The sequence below is a fragment of the Megalobrama amblycephala genome, linkage group LG13 (assembly GCF_018812025.1).
Source record: "Megalobrama amblycephala isolate DHTTF-2021 linkage group LG13, ASM1881202v1, whole genome shotgun sequence".
In the NCBI taxonomy this organism is placed as follows: Eukaryota; Metazoa; Chordata; class Actinopteri; order Cypriniformes; family Xenocyprididae; genus Megalobrama; species Megalobrama amblycephala.
The window spans coordinates 20,786,831-20,800,864 of NC_063056.1; the positions used below are offsets into that span (position 1 = coordinate 20,786,831).

The 14,034-nt window shown below is 35.6% G+C and overlaps 1 protein-coding gene across 1 annotated transcript in view; it reads left to right on the forward strand.

The window, feature by feature from the left end:
- The window catches only part of rspo2 (R-spondin 2), a 63,497-nt gene extending 54,016 nt beyond the window's left edge, over positions 1–9,481 (forward strand). The window contains exon 5 of the mRNA XM_048152093.1: positions 8,172–9,481. Coding sequence (XP_048008050.1) covers positions 8,172–8,293 — 122 coding nt within the window. The 3' untranslated portion in view covers positions 8,294–9,481. The remainder of the gene's footprint in view (positions 1–8,171) is intronic.
- The last annotated feature ends 4,553 nt before the right edge of the window (positions 9,482–14,034 follow it).

A 14,034-nucleotide genomic window follows, 5' to 3' on the forward strand; every position in this document is an offset into this window, starting at 1 on the left:
AGGATGAGGTGTAGGACTGTGAAGCTTTGGGGGTGTTGATGGACTCTATCTATTCCATCTATGTTTTCATCATTGATCTGAATCCGATCCAAATGTAGTCTTTGACAAAAACTTTTTGTTTTTTCTCAACTTTTTGTTCAAAATGCATTTTTTTTTCTTTCTTTTTTAAATAAACATACCAAAATACAAAATTAACAATTTTATTTGAAATACAATATAGTGCCACTATAATATTCCAATATAAAAAAGAATAAAATGAAGAGATCATACAATTAATTGAAAGGACTTATAATAATTTTGTAATTTATCTGATAATAAGCAGAGCCTTTTATTTTATTTTATTTATTTTTTTGATCTCCTAACATATGATGAATAACTGCTGCTTTGATGATTATAAAAGGCACATCATTAAATTTGGTTAATTACAACATTAATTGCACCAGGGAATTAGTTCTGGCCTTTGAAAAAAGGCATAATATATAATTAGCTTAATTTATTTAGAAACAAGACATTATGAGACCAGTAAAACTGGATTGCAGTGGTAGTGAATAAAACATGGTTTTGTGCTGAAATGCTGTGTAAAACTGACACAACTGTTTAGTGAATTCCCCCTCTGTGTTCTGCCAGGTTCACTGGATCTCCTTCCAGACACATTGTCCACAGTGTAAGTCAAGGGGAGCTGGTTGCAGTTACGCATCTCTTCACAGCATTATAAATGTATGTGTTAGGAGGCCCTTAATGGCTGCTAATCCAATTTCTGCTACTGAAATCAAATCTCGCTGGCGCCAGTGGTCCTCTCCTTCACTCACAAATAATGACTTTGCGTTTGGTGTCTTTATGAAAATGATGGACCACCAAAACAGCAGCGTTATCATCTTTTACTTCCACAAGAAGCCTCATGCCCTGTTTTCCATTTTGCGTCTTTCCTCCTCATTCTCTCTTTAATTCTTCTCTTTTTGGGGGGCGGTGGGGGTAGTGGATGAGATTAAGGATCAGCAGAGAAGGCAATTATTAATTGTTGATCCCTTGAAAGATGAGAAGGTTCTGAGCAGAAGAAGAACCTTTGCAGAGAGGCCCATTTACCGCTCGCTCGTAATGCTTTCCTGAGGTCAGGCATCGATTTCCTTAAACCACATGCTGTGCTGATAAGATTAGGTCTTTCGATTCCTGAACTACTTGAGTCATGCAGATGAAGTCACTTTGGGTTGGATTTTAAGGCTGGAAGGACGTCTTTTCATTTGGTCACGGGCCTCTTTAGTGTCTTTTCAGCAGGTCAGTGCCAGGCCTAGATGGGATATGGGGCCTTTTTATGCATTTTGCCACTGTTTTGGCAGGAAAAAACTCTAGAATTTACACTTTTTTTTTTTTTTAATTGTTAAGGAGAGGCATCAACATTACTGTATTTTGTTCTTTTTAGCCCATATTATTATATTATATTATATTATATTATATTATATTATATTATATTATATTATATTATATTATATTATATTATATTATATATATATATATATTATATTATTATATATTAATTAACTTACAAAAAAACATTAGAGAATATTTATTGATATGCGTTTGGCATAAAATGTTATATATGTTTAATTTATTATATATTTAAGTATTCTTATTTGTAATATTTATGTATTTATATATTTATATGCATTTGTTATAAAATAATTGAATATATAATTTAAATATATTATAATTTTATAATAATAATTATATTAACCATTATTAATAATTGAGCACCAATAATACTTGATTATAATTGAGTACTAAATCAGCATATTAGAATGATTTCTAAAGGATCATGTGACACTGAAGATGGAGTAATGATGCTGAAAATTCAGCTTTGCCATCACAGGCATAAATTACATTTCCTGGGATTCAAACCCATGACCTTGGTGTTGTTAGCTTCACAAGCATGTGATTAGAGTTTTTCATCTTGATGATAAAAAAACCCTAACATTTATTTGATATTATGTGGTATTTTGATGACATGAAAGAAAATAAAAACATGCAGTCAGAGACAGGTAGAGGGTTGAAAGGAGAGAGTAATATGTCAAATCATGCGCTGAAGGAATTTGTGGTTGGGAGTGGAACTTCCACCCAGCGGTCTACCGTTTCACATTGCCAGGTGTTTCAGCAGATCATATCCATGCGTGTGGCAGAAACCAGGAGAAGAAAGAAAGTTATGAGGAAATCACGTGGACGTACAGTACAGAATGTGTTTCAGCTTACACCTGTGTTCTCTTTGCTTTGCTTTCTTTTCTTGACACTCATACACTCATGGGAAAACTCTCTCTTTTGTTGCCAAGGAATGGTAATCAATTTTCCGTGCAGATATCAGAACATTAGAGCGCACTGTTTCTGATTAGCACTAACTTGTTTATTTGTTTGATGCTGAAAGTCATGTAAAACTGAGTGTCTTTTGGCAGATGCTTATTTTATCTACAAAAGGAAAGCAATCAGTGTCGGAAAGATTTCTTTTTTTAATTCCATTGAAAAAAAGGAAACAGTGTTTATAGATAAAAACCATTCTGGCATATGTTTGCTTTCAGCCTTCCCAATCAGAAATGCTAAAAACACATCAGTTTTTCCCCCTCATGTCTCTCCGAGGTAATTCAAACTGTTCAAACTGTAATTCAAACTCTGTGAACCTTGCTAATTGGACTTGGCAATTAATTGTAAATATCAGATAAAAACTGCAAACACGCTCCTAATTTAAACAATCGTATGCCTGACATCAATTCAGGTTGAGGCGCATTAAATAGTTGCAGACATCTTGATATGATTTTCCATTTCAGGTTTTGACCTGCACAGACACAAGGCTTCCAGTTAGTTTTGGTTGCCCTCTAGCTGTCAGTTATGAAATGTTGTGAAATTTCCAACAGCATTTTTTTCAGAATTTACAAATGAATTATGATTTGAGCATCCAATGGGATGTGTAATTGATAACGGTTACTTGTAGGAATTTCTATGTGACCGTTTCTTGAGACAGATTCCTGAAATTAAATCAGAGGCATTTCTACAGTAGGTTCAACAGTCATTTTTTTTTTATTTTTTTTTTAAAGATGGAACCAGTCAAAAAAAGACAACAAGTTTACTGTATTTTGACCATGGTAAATATAGTACTGTCATAAACTATGGTATATAAATAATACTTATTTTTAGTCATCAACACACTTATGAACTGTAAAGAGCTTGGTGAATGACAGTGACGTCAATGTGCACCCAAAACATGAAATTCCATTTTTAAATGCACAATAAAAATGAGGACATTTCTGAGGACACTTCCAGCTTAGGAAAGGCCAACAACAGTGTTGGGGTAACGCATTACAAGTAAAAACGAGTTATGTAATCGGATTACTTTTTTCAAGTAACTAGTAAAGTAATGCATTACTTTTTTTAGGAAGAAACGCAACATTGTAATGCATTACTTTTAAAAAGTAACTTTCCCCAACACTGGCCACCAAAAACAGGGATCCAGGTACAAATCAAAAATGTTCTAAGAACATTTTGCTAACCTTTCAAGTTATGATGCGTCATTTCTGAATGTTCTCTGAATGTTAAAAAATTATGTTTTTGTGCTAACGTTTTGAGAACAGTATTAAAGCCCAGATAACTTTGAACAAACATTTTATTAACGTTACTGGAAGAACGTTTGTTCAGAACTTTGAGAGAACGTTAGCCAAAGATCTGAGAAGATTCCCTGTTAGCTGGGATCTTGGTAACTTGTAATGCCTTGGACAAATATTTACTACAATAGTTCTTTAGAAGAACCTGTCCTTTTGACTGATGTCTTTGTAATGATTTGATCAGTCATAGTGGAATAGCCTGAGGTTTAGTTCTCTTGTAGTTAATCACACTGCTCTCCACTACTATAAACAGAACTTAATGAGACAGGATATTGTTCTAATGGTTGGGAGGAAAGAACATATGCGCTCTGGCCTGCAACAATGTAGACTTTTTAATGTAGACCTCTGCTCTTTACTGCCATCAAATTGCACCCCCCAATTTGATCGCATTGCAGACTATGTTTATAAAGCGCACAGTTTTGAATCAAAATGGCCTCTTAAAATGGAAAACGAAAAGATATTGCCTGTGGTCATTATGGACTTGCATATTGCGCCTGAGTAAATCCATTATAGCTCGCTTGGAGCAATTGGAAGCGACATTTATCGAAGGGGTTCAACGGTTTCGTTGTTGCTGTAGTTTTTATGTGAGGCGCATGGAGATTCGGTTCAGTGCAATCGGACCCAGAGGGCTTTTCGAGGTGTTTCTGAAGGCATAACGAGCCGTTGTGTAAAGACAACATTTTTGCATCGTTCCAAATTGCGAGACCGCAAGAAATAAGGCCCAAAAATAGAACGATTGTATTAATTGCAGGAAATTACTGGTGGAAGATTAAGATTTTTTTCTCATGCCACCAAAAGAGAGCATTTTCTCAGGGTTGTTTCCACTTAAGAAAATCATTTTCTGAGAATTTTCTGAGCAGTCGGGCAGCTGCGAGCGAGCCAAGAGCTGGGACCGTGTTTGAGAGAGAGGCCCCACTTGAGATAAAGTCACCACACATTATGCAGCCTTGCCTCATTTTGTGGTGCTAAATGGCCTGAACAAGTGCAATAATAAGACTGTGAGCCAGGCTTTGAAATACAGCTATAGAAAGATTCTTTTCTGCAGCCTGTATGTGAACCGTAGCACAGCTAGCGGAGAATGTGTGCCAGATCAGGATCCAGATACCACCCGGCATCCAAGTCTGACTCGTTTTTCCCCCTGCTGACAAATTTTCTGTGCCTCTCAGTCACACTTTCTCCTTCGAACGTTCACACACTCACACACACACACTCAATCATACGCACCTCGTTATCTTATTTGCCACTGTTGGATTTAGCAAGCCACCCTTCGTTGTGTGCGATATGCCACACAGTCTTTCCCAGAATGCTTTGCCTGCAACACCTGGCTTGCATTAATTCTGGTCTGAGAAGCCTGGCTGAGAAGTGAACGAGTGTTATGCACTTTGCTCCACTGGAGTGTGAGGAGGGGAGAAGGGGTGAGGAAAGGTTCATTTGATTTGGGGTTCTGCTTGTCTTTAAATCATTAATAATATCATTCACAGGCAGTTAAATGTCTTGCTTGGTATTTTAACCCTTTAAATGTCACTGCATGAAATGGTTACGAGACAAAAATATGTTTTATTAATGAATGAGTTCAAAGATTCTTTTACTTTTTTCATATCTATCTATCTATCTATCTATCTGTTTGTCTGTCTGTCTGTCTGTCTGTTTCTGACTATGTTGGGGAGTAAGTTACATGTAACAGAGTTACGTAATTTAATTACAAAATAAATGTAACTGTAATCTGTTACAGTTACTGAGAAAAAAATGTGTAATTAAAGTACAGTTACTTATGAAAATGTTAACAATTACAGAGGGGGTTAAATTTCAATATTTTCTGTAAAAAGCTAGGATATGTTGAATAATATGAATTTGAATTTGAACTTGATTTCTTTCCCACATTGCATTGACTGCTCTAAAATATGAGATGCCAATATTTCAGGAGTTTAGGACACATAATAGGACACATGCTTATTCAATAACTGTTTTATTTCCGATCTGGGTTTATGTATATGCATTCTTTTTTTTAAATTAACTGTTTTTTTCCCCCCAAGGCATTGTTAGATGCCAGTGTTTCCTGTCATAGTTATGCAAATATTTGATATCAAATACAGTATCATAGCTATTAAACTATTTCTTATATTACACTCAGAACGAGGTGCTAAAGTCTGACTTTGTGGTGGCTGTGCTTTAAAGTTAAATTATTATAATCTTAATTCAAGTGATGAAGGATTTTGAAACTGAAAGGTTAACCCTGCCTGAATTTTAGAAAAGTAATCAAAAAGTAATCAAATGTAATCAGTTACATTACTTTAATAAAGTAATTTAAACAGTTACACTACTTATTACATTTTAAATAGGGTAACTAATCTGTAACATATTACATTTCCACATTTCCACTTTTCAAATTTCAATATTTTATTCAGAATACAACATAGATGACATATCAAATTTATAACTGAGAAAATGTATCATTTTAAGGGAAAAATAAGTTGATTTTAAATTTCATGGCATCAACACATCTCAAGTTGGGACCAGGCCATGTTTACCACTGTGTGGCATCCCCTCTTCTTTTTATAATAGTCTGCAAACGTCTGGAGACTGAGGAGACAAGTTGCTCAAGTTTAGGAATAGGAATGTTGTCCCATTCTCGTCTAATACAGGCTTCTAGTTGCTCAACTGTCTTAGGTCTTCTTTGTCGCATCTTCCTCTTTATGATGCGCCAAATGTTTTCTATGGGTGAAAAATCTGGACTGCAGGCTGGCCATTTCAACCCGGATCCTTCTTCTACGCAGCCATGATGTTGTAATTGATGCAGTATGTGGTCTGGCATTGTCATGTTGGAAAATGCAAGGTCTTCCCTGAAAGAGACGACATCTGGATGGGAGCATATGTTGTTCTAGAACTTGGATATACCTTTCAGCATTGATGGTGCCTTTCCAGATGTGTAAGCTGCCCATGCCACACGCACTCATGCAACCCCATACCATCAGAGATGCAGGCTTCTGAACTGAGCGCTGATAACAACTTGGGTTGTCCTTGTCCTCCTTGTCCCAGTTTTCCAAAAAGAACTTCAAATTTTGATTCGTCTGACCACAGAACAGTTTTCCACTTTGCCACAGTCCATTTTAAATGAGCCTTGGCCCAGAGAAAACGCACTTCTGGATCATGTTTAGATATGGCTTCTTTTTTGACCAATAGAATTTTAGCCGGCAACGGCGAATGGCACGGTGGATTGTGTTCAGCGACAATGTATTCTGGAAGTATTCCTGAGCCCATGCTGTGATTTCCATTACAGTAGCATTCCTGTATGTGATGCAGTGCAGTCTAAGGGCCCGAAGATCACGGGCATCCAGTATGGTTTTCCGGCCTTGACGCTTACTCACAGAGATTGTTCCAGATTCTCTAAATCTTTGGATGATATTATGCACTGTAGATGATGATAACTTCAAACTCTTTGCAATTTTTCTCTGAGAAACTCCTTTCTGATAGTGCTCCACTATTTTTTGCCGCAGCATTGGGGGAATTGGTGATCCTCTGCCCATCTTGACTTCTGAGAGACACTGCCATTCTGAGAGGCTCTTTTTATACCCAATCATGTTGCCAATTGACCTAATAATTTGCAAATTGGTCCTCCAGCTGTTCCTTATATATATACATTTAACTTTTCCGGCCTCTTATTGCTACCTGTCCCAACTTTTTTGGAATGTGTAGCTCTCATGAAATCCAAAATGAGCCAATATTTGGCATGACATTTCAAAATGTCTCACTTTCAACATATATCTGTCTGTCTGTCATCATTTGAGATGTATTTTGTGATACATTCCTATTCAAAAGGCTGGGATTATCTTTTAAGACATTAATACTTTTATTCAGGATTCATCTAGTTTCCATAAAAATATTAAGCAGTACTGTTTTCAACTTTGATAATAATAAGAAATGTTTCTTCAGCACCAAATTAGGATATTATGATTTCTGAAGGATCATGACACATGATATTTAAAAAAATATATATATTTAAAAATAAAACACTTATTTTAAATTGTAATAATTCAAAATATTTCTGTTTTTACTGATTTTTTTTTTTTAATCAAATAAATGCATACTTGGTGAGCATAAGAGACTTATTTCAAAAACATAAAAAAATACAAACGGTAATGTACATTATATTGTTTTTAGTTTCAATGTAATTTTATTCAAACGATTCAAACAACCAGATGCTTTCCTGCCTAATAACACTAAGGGCGTGGATTTGATTAGCCTGGCTTAATTATGTTTTTAAACATGAATATTAATCAACTTCCATTGCAACTAAAGCTTCTGCTTGGTCTTAAAGCTGTTGTTTTATGTAACTATTTTTTTTTTTTGATTATTACTCAAAAAGCCTTTAAGGAATTTCTAAAAATGGGTGTGACGTCATAAAGTTTGAAACACCCCTGATCATGAATCAGAAAATAAGCAAATCAGAGCTGTCCTTATTTTAAGTGTTTTTTTTTCTGCTTTCAATCAACAGTAGAATTAATGCATTTTTCTTTCCTGTCTGTTTTGCGATAGGGAGTTCGGGGAAGGGCCCCCGGACCAAAGACCAAAAGAAGAAGTCCAACAAGCAGAGGCTGCGCTTCCGGGCCCAGAACCAACACAGCGACCACCTCGCCTCTGTTCGGGCTGCCCAGTAAAAAAAAAAAGAAGAAAAAAAAAAGACTTTAAAATGGAACAAAGACCACAAAGCTGCTAGCCACGCTCCACACACACCTACCCAAATGAAAACACACACACACACGCACCCAAAGGGATTATTCATACTCATGTGGTCACACTGTGTCTCTGTGCCTCCTGCTGCTTCCCTCACCGGTGACACGTCCCCCCGACCCATGACCCCACTGTGATATCATGGAACACTACAGCAGCTGTTCATATAGCTCATATCTCGTCCTATTTGAGGAGGAAGAAGAGAGAGACTGAGCTGGAAGCACAGAAAGCTTGGACATGGAGACCTGGAGGAGTAGAACGAGCACAGAGTGGCGAAAGGAGCAGAAGAGATTGGAAAGGTTACGTGATTGACTGGTTATGATGCCCTGAAAAACAAGAGAGAGACTTATCTGTATTTATGTACAATTTACACCATTCCCCTTCCTTAAAAATCAAGGCAGAGTGCATCATGAATGGCCTTTCTTGTCAAATAGGTACTTTTGTTTTTCATAGCAATGTTGCAAACCATGCATAGTTGCGAAATTATTATTCTCAGCACAAGATGTTTACGTCCAGACCGCTTTATGCTTTAACTGTATATTGTGGGTAAGAATCTTAGTTGTTCAACTAGCATGGCCACAAACTCATGTGTACATAGTCGGTGAGTTTATCTAATAATGGTAACATTGATGATAAATATAAAAAAAATCCTTACTGTATTTTCAGTATTGACACCTTCAGCTTTTAAATGTGTAAAGGGTTATAATACCAGCTACAGTTAAAAGAATTTAAAAAGAACAAAAAAGCTAAATAAAAAACATAGCCTCCACATAGCATTTACATTTATATGGTATATAATTGATTTATTTATTGATTCATTTTTTATTATTATTATTATTATTATTATTATTTTTATGTTTGGTGAAAATTATGTCTCTGTACCTGATACTCCTCAGTGCTGAAGTATTCTTTCAACCACTTATAACAATACAAAATATCTCTAACAGTGGATACCGATCGTGTCTGATTTGCTGGTAAATGTTCAAATCACTGTGTAATCCTGGTTTAACATCTTGTACTTTATGTTGATCACACATCCTGCAGCAGCTGAAGTATATCGTCAACTGATTGATAATGTGTATATTGTGTGCTATTAAAACGCAGTTCATGTTGCACTTCGTGCCCTTGTATGCTTTCAGAACCTCGCCAACCTCTCGTCAAGCCCTAAAGCTCTATTACGTAACATTTGTCATTTCACAGCACACCAACAGATATGGCCAATTGGCAGCAGAGAATAGAGCCCTTATTGGAATGTGACATCATTCAGAGCAGCTGTAAGTCTTTCTGACAGGTGCAAATGGCATCACTCTGTCCGTCGCTACAGGCACTGCAACCGCTTAAAACAACCTCTCAGAAAGAAAATGAATAAACATTTTCTTCAGGTAGGTTCTGCCAAAACGGTTTAATTTGAGTCACGGACAATTAACCTAGTGCTGTGTGCTGTATAATCATTGCCTCTGGGGAAAAAACCAAAACAAGCCTGATCTTCCAAACAGACTCCATTTATCATGTACGAAGAGTCAGACAGCAGGCGTCCAGATTCGAATGCACCTGCGAACCTAGAAATGATTTCCAGAAGGGAATAAGAAGCATATACAGTAGGCTTACACAAAATGTACAAAATTTTAATGAAAACTAATAAATCATTTATTAATGAAATGCATGTTTTTTATTAAATAATTTAAATTAAATTTGAATTGAATGATCATTATTGATGTACTAAGTCATATACTAATGCACAATGCATTACATTTTAATTTTAGGGAAATATGGCTGGTTCCAGAGGGAACGTGTTACGGATATTTCCACAGTTACTTTTTAAGTTACGTTGCGTGTTTCACAGTTTTATGCGTTATCCTCATGAGTGTTGTGTTGAAACACCTGGACAAAAATGTTGATTGAGACAAAAAACAAAACAAAACTATGCTTTAAAAGCTGTACAGTTTGGGCCAACTTTGAAGTAGGAGTGGGGCCCATAAAGTCTCCATGTAGTCAATGTATATGTAAACTTACTGTGTATAAACACCCATCTGCTGTGGGTTACAAGTTAATGAACTCCTCACAGATGTCACGTCGGGGGCCACACCATCACAAAACCAAATTGGAAATTTGCAGTCAAGAAAGAGGCACACTGAAGTGTATTCATTAAAACACTAGGTTACATAATTTTTTGCTGTGTGTAGTTATAATATATATTACAATATAAAGTACTTTTCTCTAAATAGTTAATCGCAACACTGAAATTCTATCATCCCTTACAAAAAAGAAGTTTATTCAAGTGTGCTATTAGTATACTTCTTTTAAACTAACAAAAAGATGTATACTTTTTAGTCTACTTTTTATGTACACTTCTCAGAAATATAGGCTACTTAAAAATTACACTCAAGTGTACTTGAGCTATAGAGTACCTCAGGGATGACATGTTTTTATAGGCAAAACCCGGAAGCGAGTTAGCATTTTAGGACTTCAGGTTCCATCGCCTTAAAGTCAATGGGTTTTTTTTAATGGGTTTTTGCTAAATCGCCTGAAATAAGGTCTGTGGTTAACAAAGCCTCTAAATATATTCACGTTTTGATCTATGACATAAAACACATCAGTTATAACCCGCTTGTGATTTTTTAAACCTTTATTTTGTCTTAAAAAACAGCGGTTGCTAACAAATTGCTAAAAGGGACTACTTCCTTTGGCGGGGACTTTAGACGTCATCATGACAAACAGGACATTTGGACAGCATTTCTCATGAAAAAAGTGGATAAGTATTCATACACAGTGCAGATCATAATCAGCGAGCATGTTTTTAATTAAAGTTGTTTTTTAGATAAAGTTTGAGGAAGCTTGGTGGCAGTAACGTTCATCCGTGACCATGGTGTGCTGTAGTCCGTTTATAGCCTACTGTTAGCTTTTTATATCTGACGACTTTATTTAGGCTTCAAAATGTATACATTTTGTGTTAACGTGTAAAGATTATCTTGATAGACAAAACGTGTAAGTGTCATAACCCTTTGTTAAACACAGAGCTTATTTTTTGCAATTTTCCAAGTCTATGGGAAAAATGCATATGTGACCTGATCCAGCAAAATGAGCCACAGTGACCCAAATTTCAAAATTGAGATTTTGGTATCAATGGAAAGATGAGACAATAAGCTTTAAAATGATATCCTAGTCAAAGTCATACCTTGAATGGTTTTAAAGATATACCCATTTTAATTATGGTCGTCTGCCCTCTTTTTCAAATTGAAAACCTGAGAAAATCGCTTTTAAAGTTTTTTGCCCGTTTTTTGTTGATATCTTTCAAAATCCATTGCATTTAAAGGGATAAACTATTTATTTTACAGCTTAATTTGACCAAAGACATTTTTATATATGTATAAATGCTATTAAACCAGGCTGAAGCTCAAATTATTTTAAAGTATTTATTTGAATTAACCCTTTAAGACCTGAAGGCTTTTTTAGAGTTCGTTTTTTTTTTTTTTTCTGAGCGACACACACAAAAGTAAAGACTCATAACTCCAAAACTCTAGCAAGGAGAGTCAAAGGGTAGGTATCATTCGATACAAAACATTTTAAATTTTAAGAAAATATAAATTACATTACATTTGGACATTTCTTGCCGAGAAACAGCTGATAAAAGACAAAAAATATATATAATTTTTTAAAAATATTTTTTCTTTTTTTATTTGACATGGAATAACTCAGGAACACAATAAGATCGCTAAAAAATTCTTTTTTGGTGATGCTCTCCTGCATCTGGTTCAAATTTCGTGGTGATATTATAAAGAATAGTTTGAAAAATTTTTGTTAATTTTTTCCGCAGCCAGGTGGCGCCAACGGGCGGTAAACTCCGGTTTAGAGGTGCTTCTCAGCAGCACTCGTTAGGAGTTTTTCAAAATGGTTAGATGCATTAAAAAGATGAGATTCTAAGCTTTAAAATGATATCTATTTTGTGTTATTCCACTTTGGAAAACGAACATGGATGGGTCCGGGAACATTGGATACACACTGCATCCCGGAGAGATGGGAGACATGTTTTTAGCCAAGTAACGTTATGTTAAATCATTTCGTGAGTAATATCTTGTGATCAACGCAATATATTATATTGATTTTGGATTCATTTTAATCTTGAGAATCTGCTTTAAATATTGATGTGCGATTTTTATGATCTGTGCATTTTTCATGAAGTTATGAGCACGTGAGATACATACTTGTATTCAGTTAGCTGCTGTGCTATTTTTGTTGTAAACGCATATTTCTCAGACTCATTAGAGGGTGAAAATAACGCAACAGAAGCATGTTGGAGGCTTGATATGAAAGTTTAAAGTCTTTGGTTTTGTATGCAAAAAGAATTTTTGTGCTACCTATATGGATTCAATTTTTATTGGCTTTTAAAGAGAGACACGCAAATGGGAGTTTTATTTTATAAGGCGCGCTAGTCTGACAGGAGGATGGCTGGACCGATCGCGTGCCTGTCAGTCGAAACGGGGCTTCCCATTGTTAAAAATCAGCGTTTAGGTCAGTGTGTTAACATTTCTAAGCTTTTTGATCGGTTCTATACAACGTGTAACACCATATTTGTAGAGCAGAGATAATGACGTTTCAGGGGATACCGGGAAATGCTCATAAGTGATGAGAGGAGTTGAGAAGTTCATTTCCAGCTAATTTAGTAAAACCATGTCAAATTTAATAGCCATTTAAATACCTTTACTCAATTATCTGGACTACGAAACTTTGGGAGATTATTTTTGAAAGTCTGTTCTTTGAAATAAGCTTAAAAAAATCGATTTTTTCATTGTTTTTCCACATTATCGGCCCATATCTTAAAATAGAACGTTGCGACTTCCGACTCATTTCGCCAGATCGGGTCACATATGCTTTCGATCGAGGGAACCCGTGGCCGCAAACTTCCGGGTTGGCCTACAAAAAAACTGACAGAAAAGTCGTAGTAGCCTATAAAAAAAAACCTATGTAGCCCCGCCCCTTTTCAGCTTCGCGCTCGTTGTGTTCTGTCTTCCACAGCATAAAGGTAAGATCTTATGGATTTATGAACCTCTCATTTTAAAATCTTCCCGGTCTGACATTTATTATGACATATGCTTCAAACATTACAATGTTTAAGATAACTTTCGTTAACTCTACAATAAGTAAATCCACTTCACCAGCTTACTCTTCGACAGCGATACCATAGAAATATACAGGGCTACCGCAGAAACGGAAGTTCAAAGACAAAATTCTAAAGATGGCTGTGCGCTTGTAGCTACTCAATCTTTTCATCGAGATACATATAATTAAGTATTCTAAGTAGACTTGGCTTGTAGTTGTTTACTCTTTTGATTGAGTAGCTTATTGAATATTTTTTTCACATAGTCTTACATACTGTCTTATAAACTTGTACATTGTTTGAAATTGTTAATTTATAAAGAAAACAGATAGTAATTCTGAGTATGTGATTTTTTGCACTAGAGCAAAATGATATAAGTAAAAAACAACTTAAATCACTTTGTCCCTCACCTTTTTAAAGATTGAAAGCTCAACTTGCTATCAACTGTAACTGAATGTGAAGAAAAAACAGTCCCCTTTTGTGTTCCACAGAAGAAAGCCATTTTTGGAGCAACATAAGGGTGAGTAAATGATGACAGAATGTTTATTTTTGGGTGAAGTAATCATTTGTATC